General features: G+C 35.5%; 1 protein-coding gene across 3 annotated transcripts in view; it reads right to left on the minus strand.

Moving 5' to 3' along the window:
* Window positions 1–1406: 1406 nt before the first annotated feature.
* Window positions 1407–20405, minus strand: part of NMBR (neuromedin B receptor) — a 67396-nt gene continuing 48397 nt past the window's right edge. For 2 of the 3 annotated variants that reach the window (XM_038000812.2, XM_038000810.2), the window contains 2 exons: window positions 5806–6154; window positions 1407–2974 (listed from right to left, as the gene is read on the minus strand). In XM_038000812.2, coding sequence (XP_037856740.1) covers window positions 2573–2974; window positions 5806–6132 — 729 coding nt within the window. In that variant the 5' untranslated portion in view covers window positions 6133–6154 and the 3' untranslated portion in view covers window positions 1407–2572. Of the gene's footprint in view, window positions 2975–5805; window positions 6155–15507; window positions 16609–20405 lie in introns of all 3 variants that reach the window. The other variant, XM_008006841.3, reaches the window with a different exon arrangement.

Genomic DNA, 20405 nt, shown 5'->3' on the forward strand with positions numbered 1-20405 from the left:
CCCATTAAAAAAGTGGGCAAAGACATGAACAGACATTTATCAAAAGAAGACATACAGGCAACCAACAAACATGAGCAAATGTTCAACATCACTAATCATCAGAGAGAGGCAAATCAAAACCATAATGAGATACCATCTCATACCAGTCATAATGGCTATTATTTAAAAAGTCAGAACATAATATGTCAGAGACGTTGAAGAGAAAGGAAACACTTGTAGACTATTGTTGGGAATGCAAATTAGTTTAGCCACTATTGAAAGAAGTTTACAGATTTCCCAAAGAACTGAAAATAAAATTGCTACTTGACACTGTAATCGTATTACTAGGAATATAGCTAAAGGAAAATAAATTGTTCTAACAAAAGGATACCTGCAATCATACGTTTATCACAACAATATTCACGATAACAAAGACATAGAATCAACCCAGGTACACATCAATGGTGGACTAATGACAATGTGGTGCAGATACAACATAGAATACTACATAGCCATGAGAAAAGAATGAAATAATATCCTTTTGTAGCAACATGGATGCAGCTGGGGCCATTATCTTAAGCAAATTAATGCAGAAACAGAAAACCAAATAATTCATGTTCTCACTTACAAGTGGGAACTCAACACTGGGTACACACGAACACAACCATGGGAAAAACAGACACTAGGGATGCCAACAGTGGGGAGGGAGGTGGACAAGGGTTGAAAACTACCTAATGGGTACTATGTTCACTACTCAGGTGATGACATCATTTTGAGCCCAAAGGCAGAATTATGCAATATACTGATGTAACAAGCCTACACATGTACCCTCTGAATCTAAAATTTTTAAAAAGTAATAATTTGCACAGATAATCCTCTACCTGCTTACTTTGTTAACAGAGCTACTAAGTGTTGACTGGATCTCCAAAAACAAAAGCTCCATATTTTTAAGTTATTTAATATCTCTGAACCTCAATTTCCTAATCTATAGAGATAATAACAAGACCTTCTTCAGAGGTAAATTTACAATGAAATTAACAAAGCCTAAGTTCAGGGGTCTCACATGATCTGTTGTTTCTGCAAAATTTTCAAAATCATGTACTCTTTCAAATAAAAATACCCAAAATTGCACAACTTCATACCTTGGCAAAATTAAATCCTTCTCTTGTTCACCTCAGTGATTATATTGATGACTAAATTAGATAGTATATGTAAAGCTTTAGGACTATGCCTATAACATAGAAAACACTTGATTAGTATTCACTATCATTATTATTATCAAATATTTTAATTTGTATTTATTCTAATTGTTATATACAATTGAATATGTTGTATCTTAAATAGCATGAGTTGTGGGTGTTTAAAGAAAAGCTTAGTATACTAATAGAGTCTTCTCAATTCTGGAAAAGGAAATAGTATGAAATATATTTATTTAAATATTAGATTTATTGATACATGCTTTTAAAATGGTAGTTTTTAAAATGTAATCAATACATTTGAATTTTCCTAAAAAAACAAACACATTCATTCAGAGAAAACTGTGGTATCATGCAGGAAAAGCAGAAAAAACTGCCTAAGTGTGATCCCACATACTTGTCAGTTGGATATTGCAAGAGAGGATGAGTAAATGGTTGAACTCACCGGAATTATACAAATCTTATCATATCTATACAAAATCGTCCAAATATTCAAGGATTTAGCAATATACTAAGCTGGCCATGCAAACTTGTGAGTTGTAGTTTTGCAATTTGGGACATATGATACCTATTTTACATTCATAATATAAATCATATTCATATCATACCTATTTTACATTCATAATGTAAATCATATTCATATCATACCTATTTTATAATTCATAATATTAATTTCATTATATCTGTTAATCACATACAAGTTACAGACATGAATTATTTCTATAAATTATGATTAATCACAGAATCACAATAAATACTGATGTGATTAAGCTCCACCTTTGAATTTTTTATTTTCTTCAAATGAAGGATGTGTGTGGGTGTGTACATATATGCATATATATATATACACACACACATACGTGCAATAGTTGTGAATTGAATGAAATTCACCAGGACAATCTGACTTGTATTTCAAATAATAGGAGTTTGAATATTACCTTCACTGAATCATTGAGTCAATATAGACATTTATTTCATGTTTCCAGATAAAATGAAACTTAAGAGAAATATGCTAGAATTGGCTTTAGCAACAGCCTAAATAATAAAGCAATGTTAAATTATACATATTGCTTTGGTTTGGGGATCATTTTTAACGTGAAATACATATAATGTACATGTGTGTATGTGTGCGCAAATACATATATACACACATATATGTATTATATGTAGTAATTTAAAGTCTTTTCTCATATTCTAATAATTAGGAAATGAAAAGAGAAAAAAATAAAGTCTAGTGTAGAGAAAAAATGTCTTGCATTTTCTGAGTCAATCATGCAATTGCCTAATAAATTAGCTAAGCAACAGCAAGAATAGGATAATTATTTAGTTCTGATCTGCTGAAGAGGAATATTAACAGTTACTAAGTTCTCTCCAGGTAGTGAGTTGAATGGCCAAAATCACAGTGCCATTTCCTGCTTCATGCTGTGCCCATTTAGTAAAACAGAATTGGTCACCATGTTCTTAGCATTGCTTTTCAGAGATGTCATACGCACCGCTGAAGAGCTGAGTAGGTAGCTGATTCCGCTCTCTTGATAGGACTTCCTCCCACAGCAGAGTTGGCTGTTGAAATGCTTCCTGAAGCTTTCACTGAGTAGGTAAAGAGCAAATGGGTTGACACAAGAATTGCAAAAACTGAGAACCCGGGCAACTAAGGTGACAATCATGTGGCCTAGAGATGGATCAATCTCATTATAGTTGAAAGACCGATACATGTAAAGGATGTGGTTTGGGAACCAACAGAAGATGAAGCAGCCCACAAAGACAAGCACAATTTTAGCCAGGCGTTTCCGTGTTTCCATCTGCAAATGTAAGAAATTAATCCCATCGGTTAAAGTGAAAATGGAACCAGCCACATCCCAACTTTATCAAGTTGGGAAAGAGCAAAATGTACAGCATGATAATACATCCAAAATACATAAATTATTTATTTTCCTCACCAAAATGATAATGGATTTTAACAGTTTGAGAAAGTTCATTTTGGTCACTACATTATTTGCATTAAAAAATATTTGACAGCTTATACAAAACTAGGTGGTAAATTAATAAATGCTATGTCTTCATATGTCTTCATATTATTTATTTATTTTCTTTTTTCTTAAAGCCTCATTGTGTGTAACATAAATATAAATCATTTCTGTTTGTATTAAATCCACTAAATTAATAAATCATAGAATATATTCAAGCTTTGACTTTTTTTAAAAAAAAAAAAAAGGTGTTTTAAATAGGAAATACTGATCTAATGAGGCAGGGCTTGACTTTTTTTTTTTTTTTTTTTTTTTTTTTTTGAGACAGAGTCTCGCCATGTCGCCCAGGCTAGAGTGCAGTGGAGGGATCTCCGCTCTCTGCAAGCTCCGCCTTCCAGGTTCAAGCCATTCTGCTGCCTCAGCCTCCCAAGTAGCTGGGACTACAGGTGCCGGCCACCACGCCCAGCTAATTTTTTGTATTTTTAGTAGAGATGGGGTTTCACCGTGTTAGCCAGGATGGTCTCGATCTCCTGACCTTGTGATCTGCCCGCCTCGGCCTCCCAAAGTGCTGGGATTACAGGTGTGAGCCACCACGCCCTGCCAGCTTGACTTTTTAAAACTACCACTCCATAGGAAAACAAAACAACTTGAGATTTAAACTCCTGACTTACACAAATCAAAAGCATCTGATATAACTGTGAGTCCTGTAAACATTACTATATTGTCACATTTACAAATAAAAATAAATTTTCCTTCTCCATAAAATTTACATATTATGTTTACTGTTTCTAAGAAGGTATTCAGGAATGTAATAAATAAACAAAATTCAAAGATTGGGCATCAATATTTTTTAATCTAAAAGCAATTTCCTAACATCAGTAGTTCAAGGGGTAGCTTTCATCTGTCTAATTTGTTTAAATGTTTAATTAAGGCAATATGAAAGTGGAATACTAATTTATTGAAAGACATTCATTGTAGGTATCATAATATTTTCTGAGTGATTACTATTGGTCGTCAACTAGAATATTCCAAAGAAGACTGGAAAGGTTTCGGATTGGAACACATCTAATGGTAGGTAGCAGTACAGGGGTGATGGAGGAAGCAGAGAAAGGTGCAACTGAAGAGGAACCCAGGCCAGGAAGCAGAATGTGATATTCCACATGGATCCCAGTGGCATAAGTTACGCAACCCAACAATCAATCCTAAGAAAATCAAATGTGAAATTTATCTTTCTAAGCAGTGTCATCCCTTCCAGGTGGAAGATGAGTGAAAGAATGTCACAGTGGTCTATACTTGGAGATTCAAGTGCACAGGCAGGCTGTTGGCATTGAGATTATTTCTCAGCAGATGTCAAGACCCAGTTGCCCTGCCAGAGTTTATAGGTCCCAATAGGGAAATTCACGAAAACAAGGCAGACAGGCCAAGGCCATTAAAAAATTCAAAAGTGAAGCAAGGGCTGTGTAGATGAGAAAAACTCAACTTTAGAAACCAAAAGCAAATACTCAAATACCTAACTGACATACAAATTGGATCACAGGGCTCAGATAAAATAACTGATTATATAAAATAGAAAGCACAGTGAGACAATGATCTGAATACATTGCCTCACTGATGCCAAATATTTAGATAAAGTCTGTGAATTTATCAATGCCTTCAATAATTGGGTGATTTTTTAAGTCTTTAAAGCTGATGTGGATCTTTGATGCTGATGGCCACCAATTCATAAAGGTTACCTTCCATGCAAGAAATCTTTACTAGTTTCTGCTGCTGCTAACATACCCAAGGCCCCAGCCTAATGCTCCATCTATGTTCCAGTAAATTTTAAATGATCCGTGATTCAATTTCTTTGTTTTTAATTTGGAAACAAGCATCAGTAACTACTCTGTACCTGCAAAATTCATTAGAAGTTCTTTTCTAGCTGTACACAAATGTGTAACCAGACACTCTTTCTCACAAGAACACTATTTCTGTCTCTTTGTGTATTAACAAAGTTGATTTTTACCTTAAATTAGTAGTGCATATTCTTGAAGAAAGAAAAAGTACATAAGGTGCATAATGTAATTTTTAAATGAGCATATTATCTTTGTAGGGAAAGTTACAAATTTGAGTTGGGTCACATATTGCTTCAACACCAGCCCACCTTTGGATTGCACCTTTGGGTTCCTTTTCTGCTACTCCTGCTATTCTCCTCATCTCTCATTCTGACTTCCACCCAAATCCCATCCCCAGATCCCAGGCAGTGTCCTATAGTCCTTTTCTGGTGCATCCTTCTTTTATACTCCCTGCTATCCTTAGTGGGTTAATGGGAGAAGAAACAAGAATTAAATTAATGTACGCTCATATGTGAAATTTTTCTGGTTTATTATGTTGCATTTGCATGCATTACTCTGCATGTAAAACAGGTCTTTCAATACATTAATTTCTAATGGTGGAATGTCAGGTCTTATCACAGATCCAGATAAATGATAAACTGAAACTAAGTGGGCCTTTGCGGGGCTCTGATATGACCATATATTAGAGATCTCCACATATCCCTTCTACTTAAGGCCTGTGAAGGCCCAACTCTGTAATCATCAGTCATAGGATTAAAAACCCACAAAATAAAACAATAATAGCAGTTACTTGTTCTGACCAGCACACCACCAACCCACACCTACCAAGCTTACCTGTTTTTTGGTATGTTCATTGTATTCTCCAGGAAGATTGTGTGCACTCTTAATTAAGGTCTTTGCAATATGATAATAATAAATGCTAATAATAGCAAGTGGTGTGAGGAAATAGACCAAGAAAATGAGTACTGAATGAATCTTTGGATGTAATTCATCTGTTTGAGGGTAGGGGATACATGCTGTGAAGCTGCTATTATCCAAGCCACTGATGCGTGCCACTTCTGAAAACACTGCTTCGGGAACTGCCAACAACACGGAGACCACCCAGATACCCATGGCCTTCACACAGGTCCACAGCACTGCCCCTGACGTCTGCATGTCCATGGGGTTAACGATGGCTCTGTACCTGGGAAAATGATACATCTCAAGTTATTCCAGAAAGAAAGAAAGGAAAGAGAAAAGAGAAAGAAAGAAAAGAAACAAAGAAAAAGAAAGGAAGAAGGGAAAAGAAGTAAAGAAGGAAAGAAGGAAAGAAAGAAAGAGAGAAAGAGAAAAAGAAAGGAAAGGAAAGGAAAGGAAAGGAAAGGAAAGGAAAGGAAAGGGAAAAAAGGAAGGAAGGAAGGAAGGAAGGAAGGAAGGAAGGAAGGAAGGAAGGAAGGAAGGAAGGAAGGAAGGAAGGAAGGAAGGAAGGAAAATGAAGAGAATGACATCCTGCTTAGTAAGAGAGATGCCAACAATATTCTGTCTTTCTAGCTCAAATTTATTTATTCCCTGGCTGCTTAAAAGTGTATGTAAGACCTAAGGTTCCTGGTGTCTCTCAGTCTACAAGTCATTCCACTACTTATTAGCACAGAAAACAGGAAGGGAGAGAAAAATATTTTAAATTGGCATTTCCTAAATCCTAGTTATTTCATTTCCAAAATCCTGGACATTTGTTTACCTCTTAAATTCTTCTAAATCTATATATGTTATATCTATCATAATGTATTGAATGCCAAAATATAAGATGTTCACAAAATAATGTTATTCAATCCTTCCTTGATACTTTTCCATAACTTCTGAGTGTGAACCCTTTCACTCTTTTTCTAAAGACATTAGTGAATTTTAGAAACTAATCTTGATTGGTCATACTATATTTTGACAAAATAAAATAAATAAAAGACTAATCTAGATTGGAATTTTCTCCATAATCCAATAATAAGGACTGAAAAACTTGAAAGCAGAACAATATTTTGTCTTTATAGCTCAAATTTATTTCATGTCAATATCCCATAAAGTTATTTTCTCCTCCAACCTAAAATATTAATGACAATATACCAGCAATGTACTAGTGATAAAGGAATCACACTCCAGGACACAGTAAACAATCCAAAACTTTCTGCAGCTAACTCAAACGCACACATTGAGTAAGGCAATGATGATGCAAATAATTCAAAATGGTATGTAAAACTCAAATTTTTTCTATTTCTCTTTAAAGTATTTCAAATGATAATATACCTATCAAATAAGATGCAGTACCACATGATTTTAGTTAGACAAATCTGAATTATTACTCAATCTCTGATATTTTTTGGAAAATCACATTTATCAAGCACAACTTCACCTTCTTCTTGATTTTAATTTTAAGATATTCTGTAAGTTTTACTTTCCATCATTTTTTCTGAATTTTAAAATTTCTGTCATCTTTTGTTGATATAAGTTCCTATAAGTTTTTTTATGTTTTCAAATTTTTTATAGTGTCCTATTCCTATGTTATATGTGCACATTCTTGCCATATATCTTTTTTTTTTTTTTTTTTTTTTTTTTGACAGGGTCTCACTCTGTCACCCAGGCTGGAGTGCAGTTGCCTAATCTCAGCTCACTGCACCCTCCACCTCCCAGGTTCAAGCAATCCTCCCACCTTAGCCTCCCAAGTAGCTAGGACTACAGGCATGTGCCACCAAGCCTTGCTAATTTTTGTATTTTTGTAGAGACGAGGTTTTACTATGCTGCTCAGGCTGATCTCAAACTCCTCCTGGGCTCAAGTGATCTGCCCACCTAAGCCTCCCAAAGTGCTGGGGTTATAGGTACGAGCTACTGCAACCAGCTCTTGCTATGTATCTATAAAACTAATATAGAAATAAACATTTAATCTCTTTCCAGCCTAGTTCCAGATTTGTTTGTTTGTTTGATCTCTTTGTACTGTAATCTCTCCCAATAAATTTGCATTATTATTGACTGACAATTCATATTTAAGAGGAAAGTACCAAAAAACTAATTGCAATTTCTTTTTTCCATGGAAGAAGACAAGGAAAGGGCAGAGAGGTTATCACTATAAAAAGATCAAGCCTTCCTTCTAGATTATCAAAAACTGTGAAGGGTATTCTGAACTTTCCTCCACATATTTAAAAAGGAGAAGAAAATGTCCCTTCTCTACCTCATATCTAAGCACATATACTATTGTAGAGGTACTGTCGTAGTTTACTTGGGCTGCTCTAATAAAGTACCATACACTGGGCAGCTTATAAACAACAGAAATTTGTCACAATTCTCAAGACAAGGAAATCTAACATAAAGGCGTTGAGAGATTCAGTGTCTGGTGAGGGTCCCCCTTTTTTAACATAGATGGATCTTCTTGCTGCTTATTCAAATGGTGGAAAGGTCAAGGGTCTCTTTGGAGTCTTTTATAAGGGTATGAATCCCATTCATGTGGGCCCCACTCTCATTACCTAATCATCTCCCAAAGGCCCACCTCTTAATGCCATCATCTTGAGGAGTAGGATTTCAACATATGAATTTTGGCCAACATAAACATTCATACCAAACAGGCATTATAACCATAAAATATATAGAGAAATTTTAAATAGAAATTAAAACAATAAATCTCTCATTTTGATAAGATTGCTTGAAATGGATACAGAAATCTTGGTTTAAGGAAAGCAAGAAACCTAGCAGAAATGTTGGCCTTTCCAACAAGGAGGATTATGAACCACCTCCTGCAAGAAAAGGATAGACCCCAATGATAGTCTCTAAATGATACACATTTGAATAAAAGGGCAGAATTGAAAATCCTACAAAAACAGAATTATAGTTGAAAATACTATAAACACTTACCAAAATGTTATTAGTACTGAGACATAGCTTACAATTGTCGAAGAAAATGTTGTATACGAACTGTGTGTATCTTTGAAAGAATTAAAAAGCAAAAATTAAAATGAGATAGTGCAAATTAACGTGGACATGTTTTATCATGCTTCCTTCAAATATTTATAGAAATGTGAGGAAAAGTATTTCTTAGTATAAAAAGTGTTTCACTATGTATATTAGCATAGGAGGTATGTGTAAAAAGGTACATTTTCCCTTACAAATGGTCTCAGGAGGATATCCCTAACTGAAAACTAAATACTAGAGAATTTTGATCAAAAGGCATATAAAGAGAAAAATAATCACTATTCATGTATTAAACCTCAATAAATAAATAGATTTCTTCATCAATTCTTATTTTGGATCTCGTCTGTAACATCTGCATAGTTTAAATTTTAATGTAAAGAGCTAATTACATTTAATCATGAAACAAAATACATAATAAAAATGGGATCTTTTTACCTCTTACAGAGTCATCATAGCATCTCAAAAATCTCCATCTACACTAATCTTTCTAATGACACTACCCAAACTTTCTTTCTTTCTTTCTTTTTTCATTAAACTTTCATTTATCAGGCAAGGAATAGGTCCACAAAAAGTCTGAGTGTAAACTGTATGATAAGAGAAAGGTCTTGCTCACTGTTATATCTCTAATACATAACACAATGCCTGGCCTGGCCAATAGAGTCCATAGGGTCTCAATAAATGGTTGAAACTATAGCCTGAGCAACAAGGAGATCCTTGTTAGGAACAATTGTGGTAGGAGTTGTTGGGTATTATGTTGAAGTGGGAATGGCAATGACAAATGGAGACTGAGTCTAATCCAGTGATGCCTAAGATGCATCAATATTCAGAAAAACCTAGAGAAGTAAAAAAAAAAAAAAAAAAAAAAAAAAGAGAGAGAGAGAGAGAATATGATTAGGCTTCTCTGTAGGCTTACTAATGCAGAGTCCCTAGAATGTGAAGTGTGGGATTCTGCATACTAAGATTTGCAGGTGATTCTGATGATAAGTTGGGTTTAGAAACCATGTTTTAAGAGAGTTGTGTGCAACAGTGAACATCTTTGCCACAGGCTTCCAGCAAGACTGTCCAGTGCAATGGGTGCACATTCAGCAACAGAATGGATAGTATCCAGAATCCAGCAGAAATTAAGTATTTGAAGAATCAGATGCCTGCTCTTTAATTATGATAAGTCACATCATGAGGAAGACATGAGTCTTATTTTGCAAATAAGGAAAACACCACCTTATGGCCATGAGTTTTGTGCTGTTTTATCATTTTTCTCCAACTAAAACATTTGGATGTAATGGATACATGGTCAGCACCCAGGAACCATAAACCCAAGCCTGATGCAATCCCTCCTTATTTGTAGTGTGCCCCAAAAGTTTCAGATCAAGATAGATGGATAATCTTCAAAAGCTATAAGCAACATATAAATTATGGCAATATTATGAATCTTGTGAGAATTATACAGTGCTTTTCTAATTCAGTGTGTGAAATTACTTCTAAGTATAAAAGAAAGAGATAAACTAGAAGTGTTCAAGATCAATGAGTAAAAGATATCTAATTTATTTGAGTCAAATATAATAACATTTATTCAACAATAAGGCCTGTAAATTCAAATTAAAAACTAATAAATTATGTGCAGAAACTACAATGGATTCTGTTTCTATGGTTATATAAAAATAACAACAGAGCATTTGTTATGGAAAGCAATTTTTTCTTTTTGAAAAGGCAACTAGAAAGCTGTCAGAAAAACCTATGACTCGCATTTTGTGAAAGTAAGGGTCATTTTATATTTTCCAACTTTTCTTTTCCCCACCCTTGATTTCCTCCCTTTTTAGTCCTGTGGTGTGTTGTTTGTATCTTTATTTTTAAGCTGCCTTAAATTCTCCTGTCACAAGTTTGATATGGTTTGGCTCTGTATCCCCACCCAAATCTCACGTAGAATTGTAATCCCCAGTGTTGACAGAGGGACCTGATGGGAGGTGACTGGATCATGGGGGCAAATTTCCCTTTTCTGTTCTCGTGGTAGTGAGTGAGTTCTCGTGAGATCTGGTTGTTTGAAAGTTTGTAGCACTTCCCCCTTAGCTCTTTCTCTCCTGCCACCATGTGGAGACATGTTTGCTACCCCTTCACCCTTCTGCCATGATTCTAAGTCTCCTGAGGCCTCCCCAGCCATGCCTCCTGTACAGCCTGTGGAACTGTGAGTCAATTAAACCTCTTTTCTTTATAAGTTACCCAATTTCAGGTAGTTCTTTACAGCAGTGTGAGTAATACAAAGTTGAACAAAAATAAGTTTAACATAAATAAGTCATCACTCTAGTATTATAGGGTGAATGTGAACTATTCTTCTAAAGAGTTAGAAGCACACTCTTGGTGCCAATCTCACTACCAATTAAGAGACTGAGGGGCAAGGGCTATGGAGCAAAGGAGAAAACATCATCTCCATTCAGGGGCAGCTGATTAACCTGAACCTGAGCTTCAGTTAGGAGTTTTGATGAGAAAGCAGCAAACAGATAACAGCATGCCCTCCCACCACTGGATGAAGACTGATGGAAAAGTCCTATTAATCCTAGGGAGTGTTAGACCCAGGGCCTGTATCCAATCTATTTCAGTATCTTAACAAATAATTACACTCAATAGAATATCTGTTTGCATTGATATAATATACAACTAATATTAATGATTCAAGAATTTGTCTACTGACCTAGTTATGGAATAAAATCTGATTATCCTAACCAGCGCACAAAAACTTTGATTTTTTATTAATAATTATTAATACATTAGAAATTTAATCAGATTTGGTAAAATATTATTTTTGCATTTAATCCAACATTGGCTATTTGGTATCAGAAAAAGATGTCACCCAATATGTTAAACTAATATTAGTTTATTTTTTATAGTTTTTATAATTTGTATTTTAAAATTTAATTTATAAGTGCATTTTGGTTAGCATATAAGAAGCCAGAATAAAGAATTGATATCTAATTTTATATTTGTTAATACATGAAATTATAAAGTTTACAGTTTAGCACTAGGAATCTGTGAGAATTTTTCCTATGAAGGAAAAAGGAAAACTCCATTCCTAAGGGTTATTTGCATTTTAATAATGTGCCATCAGAGGCCAAAAGGTCTTCAAGAATCAAAGAAATAACATTCCAAATTTGGAAATGCAGCTACTCGTAGATAGAGAAGGAGATCACTATAACACCAACCATAAGTAAATATGGCTTATGGGGCACCACCAACCTGATGTCACAGCACACACGTCCCAATACTCCACGGTGGAAGGTGGGAATGTGTGTGTGTTTGTGTGTATGCGTGTATGTATAAAACTGTCAGAAACATCATACAACATAGAATATAGAAATACTTTTAATCAACTACTTTATGTAAGCAAGCAAACAATGTACATTTTCAAAATTGTAAGAAAAATGTCTATCAAGATAACAGTAAAAAATGATAATAAATTAAGATCACCACTATCACCACTTCGTACCATGCACTGTCTCTCCTCCAGCCATACTAGTTATGATGATGTGCCTCTGAGGCACGACTACAGTGGGCACAAATGCTGTTGCCTAGGGATGTGTCTGCTGAAACTCCTTGGAAGAGTATGGAAAGTCAAGGATTAATAATCACAGACACCAGTCGGGCGCGGTGGCTCACACCTGTAATCCCAACGCTTTGAGAGGCCGAGAGAGGCAGATCGCTTGAGGTCAGCAGTTCGAGACCAGCCTGGCCAACATGGTGAAATCCTATCTCTACTAAAAATATAAAAATTAGCCAGGCGTAATGGTGTACACCTGTAGTATCAGCTACTCAGGAGGCTGAGACAGGAGATTTGCTTGAACCCAGGAGGCAGAGGTTGCAGTGAGCCAAGATCACGCCCCTACACTCCAGCCTGAGCGACAGAGCAAGATTCTGTCTCAAAAAAGTAAAATATAATAATAATCACAGATACCAGTGTCACCTGACCACTCTTTGGCCTTATCAAACAAAGTGATTTAGGCCTCGAGGTGGATTCAAAATATTTGTGTTTTTCATTTTAGTCTCTGCAATCTAATGATACTGACATCTGACATCACTGAAGTATAGAATAAGAGTGTCCACTTCACGTTAGAATATGCTTTCTGAAATCTAATTACCTTCCTGATTTTTACTATGAACTGTGATCTCTATTTTTTAACTCTCTACTGTTACTTTATTAGCAAAGACACTTAGGCCATGTATGAAGACAGGATACATATACAAATAATTGAATTTATTGTTTAAAGACTCTAATAACAGAGTTTTGTTTATTTGTTTATTATAGTTTTATTTTTGGAACTACTACTTAATTTTGAATTCAGGGCACTTTTTTTATTTTGCAGTTACATTTTATGATGTTTTTTCACTGTAATAAATCTCATGAATCAGCTCCTGTACTCTTTTTTTTTTTTTTTTTTTTTTATGTTTGGGTGCTTTGTTTTAAACTCAATTTTTAAGTCCGCAGGTAAATAAAAAATACTATTAGTAATTTCTTACACCCAGAATTGTAATAATGTGGATTAATGGTGAAGAGTTCAGACTTTAAATGGCGTTCAAATATGTTGGCACCATGATGGCTAGCTGTGTGTTCATAAAAATGGTACTGAATATTTAATCTCAGTTTCCTTAACTTTAAAGTTTTTAATTTAAAAATAATAGTGCCTATCTCACAGCGTTGTGAGGATTGAAAAATCACACACACAAAAAAATAGCACTGTGCTAAGTGCAATTAATCCTACAATTGATTCCACATCCACAAGAAATCATAGCGTTTGGTGAGATGTAGTAAGAGGTTATCAAGTACTAATCAACTACTGATTGCTATGCTCTAGAAGAAAAACAGAAGTGTAGACAATATATAACAAACCATTTCCAACCCATGTTAAGTGAATCATGGAAAATATTGCTAACTTCATCAACAGTTACTCAGGTTTCCTAGTTTATATTTCCTAAACACATTCGTAGACAAGCGTAGCCTACAGACCAAGTAGAAGAGGCATCTCACTTTTCCTTATCATTATTACTAAATTATTCATTCTGTATTCACAGAGTATACGACACACAAATGAAACAGAAAAAGTCAGTAAATATGTGAGGATTATTATTTTTCTCTGAGCTTGGCCAAGGCAAATTTACCTGTGTAAATCGTCATGTGTCGCCATGGCAATAGATTGTAAAACCCAGTGTGAAATAAACTCCAACCCTGGGTCTTGCTACCAATGCCATGTCTTTAAAAGGAAAGCATAATGATAGTAATTTAAACTATTGTGGTTGCTAATCATTAAGTTTTATTCTAATCATTAAGTAGGTTTTTTAAACTTTCCAGGTAAAATAAGATTGCATAAAGAGGGGCAGCTAAACTAGTCATGTTTTTGCTTTGGAATTCAGAGAAAACATTTTAAAAGATAATAGAAATGCTGCCACATAAACAAAATTAGGTACATAATTTATACAAAAGGCACCTAAATTTCCAGGAGTGTGGTTTTTAAGAAAGTGAATCACTTTCAGTTTCTCAAGTCTCTGTTGAATGTCATGTTTCCCTCAATGAAGATTAACTCTTCAATGCCAAAGTAGTATTCCAGTATTATTGCAAATACCAGGAAATTCAGATACAGACTCATTTTTCATCAGCAATTGAATATGTAAATTAAAGAGGAGAGTGAATACCAGCTTAATTATCCAAGTTAATTGTTTATCTAAATAGTTTAAGTCAGTCCTCCACTCCCACTGAGGCAACTAAACCACAGCTCCATGTAAAGATAGTTAACTTTGCATTTTCCCTCATCCCTATCCAAACATTCCCTTCTGCTTAAATGGACCTGGAGTCAGGAGACTTGGATTTTCCTCCTTTGTCTTCCATTAGAAATTACATTCCCTGGGCCTCAATATGCACATCTGAAAAATGACAAAGTTGAACTAGTTGATCTGCAAAAAGACACTTCACACCCTTAAGATATGTGAAAAGCAGATTTAATATCAAAGATGTATTTTGGGTACCTATCTGTGAGGGAAAAAAAAAAATCTCTTAGCTTCAGGTATTAAACAAGAAGGAAGTGAGAAGTCATCTGCTTAAAGAATATTTATTAATGTAATTGGTTTTACTTCTACGAAATAGTAAAATTCAGTTAATAAATGTAAGTTCCCCTCCTACTTGAAAAAAAATCAAAATTAAATATTTCCCTGATATTAAGCAGATATTCTTACCTATTAGATTCTTATTCTACTGCATAAAGGAAAGTACACTTACAAGATTTTAAGCACACAAAACAAGCTTCAACAAGATACTCTTTTGCACACTTTTTCTATAGCTTTTCTATGAAATAATATTCCCTAAGTGTCAGGAGTCAGACTAGGATATGCAATTTTAAATGCAATTTTGTTTTTTAAAACATAGTAATTTTCATATAATTTTCCAAGCCTCACATCTCAGTCCATTTTAACTCTGTTTACTCTGCTTCCCAGGTACACACTCTCTCCCTCTCTTCCTCTCGACACCCAACATTTCCTTGAGTCCTTCTGCCAGTAGGTGCACTCGGGTGAGTCTTCTCTCCCCGCCCCTCTCCACGACTTTTCCAAGCCACCCACAGCTACCTGTGCTCTTACCTGTCGGCGCTGAGGGCAGTGAGAGTGAACACGGAAACCCCCACGGAAGTGAGCTGGATGAGCGGGATCAGTTTGCAGCCCACCTTGCCAAACATCCACTCGTCGAAGAAGTAGCGCGAGGCGTCCACTGGGACGCAGGTGAGCAGCAGTAGCAAGTCCCCGGCCGCCAGGTTAGAGATTAAGATGTTGGGGACGCTCCTCATGGCGCTGTTGGTGACGAAGATCTTCACCAGCATGATGTTGCCCAGCAAGCCCACGGTGATGATGAGCAGGTAGAGGGACGGGATCACACAGCGGATCACCAACTCCGCTGTAGTCCCGTCCGAGGCCGGCAGGAAATCCCTTTCCCACCCCTCTGGAACGGAACCGCTCTTGTTCGCGCTGGAGGTCACCGAGAGGTTGGAAAGAGACTTAGAGGGCATGATCTCCTTTCCAGCAGAGTCCGCTGGAGTTTTCACGCACTCCGGTACCCTGAGGACTGCACGCCCACGATTTGGGTTTAATCGATGTTCCTCCCTTTCCCCCCTGCAAGTTTACTGCCTGCGGGGCGCGCGCCACTGCGCCCCGTCCGTAAGCGTTCAGGACCTGGGGAGGGTTCTGTCCACACACTCGGGAGCTCCGCTTCTAGAGGGAGTAAATGGCTCCGGCTAACTCGGAATTTAAATTAAAAAAAAAAAAAAAAAAAAAAAAAAAAACCCAAAGCGGTTGCGCCTTTGTTCCGTATTCAGTGGTTTGTTCTCACGGTTAGCTAGGGGAAAACAGCCTTTCAGGAACAAGGAGCTGTCCCTCGGGGATCAGTAGAAGCACCTGCCCGACTGTTAGCCCAGAGAAGCGGAAGTCATCCTGGAGCTGTCCAGCGGGCCGCGGCTGAAATCCTGAGAACTAGCGCGGGGCCACCGGCAACCTGCTTTTCCCACAGCTTTGCTCTTGTTTGTGAAGTTCCTGTTGTATTGTGTGGAACAGGACGGGAGCTCAGTTCTCCATGTATGTGTGCGTGCCCCTGTATACGTCCATCCTCACCCGCCTCCAAGCGGGAGGAGCCCCAGGCAAGAACTTTGGAATCTCTGAGAATTTAAGTGCTGAGTTGGCAAGTCCCTAATGCTGAAACACAGAATTTAGGGGGAAATAAATGAGTGCCAAAGAATAAAGTTCATAAATAAAATCCTCTCGCTACTCTTTTTCTGATCATCTACTTTTCTTACCTAAATGTGAAAATTATTTCCTATAGTTGGTGTAGTATTTTTAAATTTACATTTTATTGAATTATATAACATGTATAACGTACACATTTCTTCATCGTTCTGCTAATCTAACCATCATTCAGAGCCCACAATCTAACCACCATCTCCCAAAATAACCACCATTTGGCTTGTTATTAGATACGTGTGCCTCCTATTGAGCATCGTATAAATTGAATCATTCAGCATACCCTCTTGTGTCTAGGTTCTTTCACTCGACACCATATCTATGAGATCCACTCACGTTTTCTCAGGTGGCATTTTTGATTACCGTATACTATATCATTTTATAAATATACCACTGTTTGTTTACCTATTCTATATTGATTAACATTTGGGTTCCTTACAATTTTAGCCAATCTGAGTAATGTTTCTATGAACATTCTTTTACATGTGTTCCGGTGCACATTTGAATAAATCCCAGGTGTGGATTAGTCAGGTCATAGAACTTGAGAACGTTCAGCTTTACTGGAAACTGACAATTTTTCAAAATAAGTTACTATATTATTTTCTCCTTGGGAACCTTGCTTGACAATTTTAATTGTCAATTCTATCTATTAAGACAGAATATATGTATGCTTATGATTGAGTAATGCCATTCGTAGATATATATTCAATAAACATCTGATATGCTGTTTTAAATAGGCCGTCCCTAAAACAAAACAGCTTCCTAAATCACCACCATCTGAGTCTAATGTAAACTGATCAGAAACAGTGGCTCAGTTCTGGAGCTGGCTAAATATCACTCTTCGTTAGGGAAAACATTTGGCTAGTTCTTTGTTATTAAAGGATAAAATTGAATAATAGCATTGTAACTAGCCAGGGACTACCTATGATGATCTAGCCATAAACTGATAAAATGTGTATATATGCAACATCATTTATACATTAAGAAACTTTTTCAGATATTGCCCACTAAGAGCACTGTCACCTTATAATTGAATTAGACTAGGTAAACATTTGCATTGTAATCAATTTTAAGTTTTGTGTTTTCTATCTCAAATGAAAGTCATTTTTGTACTTTTCTGGAATTTCACTACATAAAATAATTCATTATAAAATTAAGATTAGTTAAATAGAATATTCATATATAAATATCTTCAAATATATAAATATTCTATAGTTATAAAAATTATGTACATATGTAGAGGGAGAAGGAACCAGAGAAAGAGGGAGAGCAAGGAAATTAATATTACATATAGGTTGAGAAATGTGTCTAGGAATTTTATCTCCAAAGTTTTTTGTTTTCTTTTTAACATCCAATCTTCCCATACAAAGTAAATTACTAGAGCAATCTTCTAATTATGAAATGTCTAAAATTCAAACTGCAACTATGCGATTTTAATATACTTTATATAAAATGTATTGAAATCGAAATTACTGCATGAATTTTTATATTCTTCTCTGATTGTGCCTGTGTGTTCTTAATCACTTAGATGAGAAAAAAATGTCTAGTCCAAAAGCTGGATTAATAAATATCCAATTGACAGGCATTGTAGAAACAAGACATCTGGATTGAATTTTCTTCATTTTAACTAAATTTATATGTATTTGCTTAAAGATTTGTGTTCATTGTAGTGAAGAATATAATGAATATTTTAATAATATTTATTTTATTGATATTTTATTGAAATACTATAAAGTTATAATAATGTATTATTTAAATTCATCACAAAATTACATATAAGAACACAGTATTGTCTCATATTTATAGAATGCATACACATCAAAGGTAAACATCTACTGGAATGAAATACTATTCGTTTCTTTATGTTTTGAGACAAGGTCTTGCTCTGTCACTCAGGCATATGCAGTGGCATGAAGATGGCTCACTATAGCCTCAACCTCCTGCATTCAAACAATTCTCCGGCCTCACCTTCCCCATGTACCTGGGACTGCAGGTGTGCCAAACCATGCCTCGCTACGTTTTCTAATTTTTTGTAGAAATGGGGTCTCACTTTGCTGCCCAGGTATCTCAAATTCTTGGGATCAAGCAATCTTCTTGCCTCAGCCTCCCAAATTTCTATAATTATAGGCATGAGCCATAGCTCCCAGCTATACAAACCTTTTTGTTGTATTCAATGTGTCATATACCATATTAGGTTCCTTAAACTCATATACTTAATGTTTATCAATATTCTTGGATGAAAATACTTGAGTCTTAATTTAACATGATCCACAGAGACAAGATAAATTGTTTAATTTCAAAGAGACCTCATAAAATTGCATTTTGGAATTTATTGTACTTGAAATCAGTGTGTGTTATGTCTCTTTGTTTCTAGAGAAAACAATTGTGTGAAAAAAAATGTGGTTTTTGTATAAATGAAGTATACACTTTTAAACCTGAGTATTCGATGTTTATAAATACACACTTTATATTTTATTACCCTAATATAGGAACTGTTCAGAACCATATTGATGCCGTTTCAAATCCATTGACATGAGTATTATTGTTGTAAGTGAATATGAAGAATTTGAAATGTAAACCAATTGCATAATCCTCATCTGCTTCAATGTATCTATCCTTCAGTGTATTATGAAAAAATATAAAATATTATACTTATGGAGACATTTTATAGATTTTTCTTAAGATCATGACCAAGGCAAGAATACCCACTATTATCATTGTTATTTAACACAATAGAGGAGATTCCAATCAATGCTATTACAACAGAAATGGAAATGAAAAGCATAAAATTTGAGAGAAAGGAGATACTAACACAAGGATAGAATATTAAAATCAAAATGGAATTGGCAAAAGAACAGAAAACACATCAACAGAAGAGAAAAGAAAGTTCAAAGGCAGTTGAATGTAGATAAGGAAACAACACTAAAATGTGTGTTGCAACAAATACACACTTAGTAGATAATACTGGGAAAACTGGTTCACAGGCAAGGAGAATAAAATGGAGTCTGTATGTATTACTATATGTAGTATTACAATTCTAGTGCATTAAAGGTCACAGTATGAAAAAGTAATTTGGGGAACATAATAGAAGAAAATCTTAAAGAATACATATGAGACCATGTGGGTGGGAAGTGATTCCTACTTCAAGTCAAGATGGAGTAACAGAGAATACACTGAAAAAATAAACACCAGACAAAACATATTAAAGAGTAGCTTTTATACACTGGCAGCACAAAAGAGGCAGCACAAAACAGTGATCCCTAAGACAGGGTTAACAGATGAGATGAGCTCTACCATTGCTCTATCTTACTGCCTAGAGAAAGAGTTTTCAACCCATGCACAAGGATAAGGAATCCACACTGAGCCTGGAATTTTCTCTTACTTGAGATGGAATTAGAATCAGCAGAACAGAGAAAAGTGAGTCATATAGAGAAAGAACTCTGGAGATTCACAGAATTTCCCCTTGGGTTTTCAGCTAAATACATGTTTCTATCTGCATGTGGGAAAATTAACCAATTCTCAGGAAAACACTTAACCAAAAGGGGTCAATTAGTGATTTAAAGAAGCTATGTTCCTACCAGCCAGAGTATAACAACTTTGTAAGGGACATAGTTTCAGGTACATTACTTAGAAGTGTATTGTATCTGTAGTTAGGAAAAATTAACCATAGACCAAAGGCTTCTCTGGTCTTTCCCTCAAAGCTTAAAAGCAAAGATTAAAATGGGAAAACTAGTTCTAAGAAACCTGATGGT

This window comes from Chlorocebus sabaeus, chromosome 13 (assembly GCF_047675955.1).
Source record: "Chlorocebus sabaeus isolate Y175 chromosome 13, mChlSab1.0.hap1, whole genome shotgun sequence".
Lineage (NCBI taxonomy): Eukaryota > Metazoa > Chordata > Mammalia > Primates > Cercopithecidae > Chlorocebus > Chlorocebus sabaeus.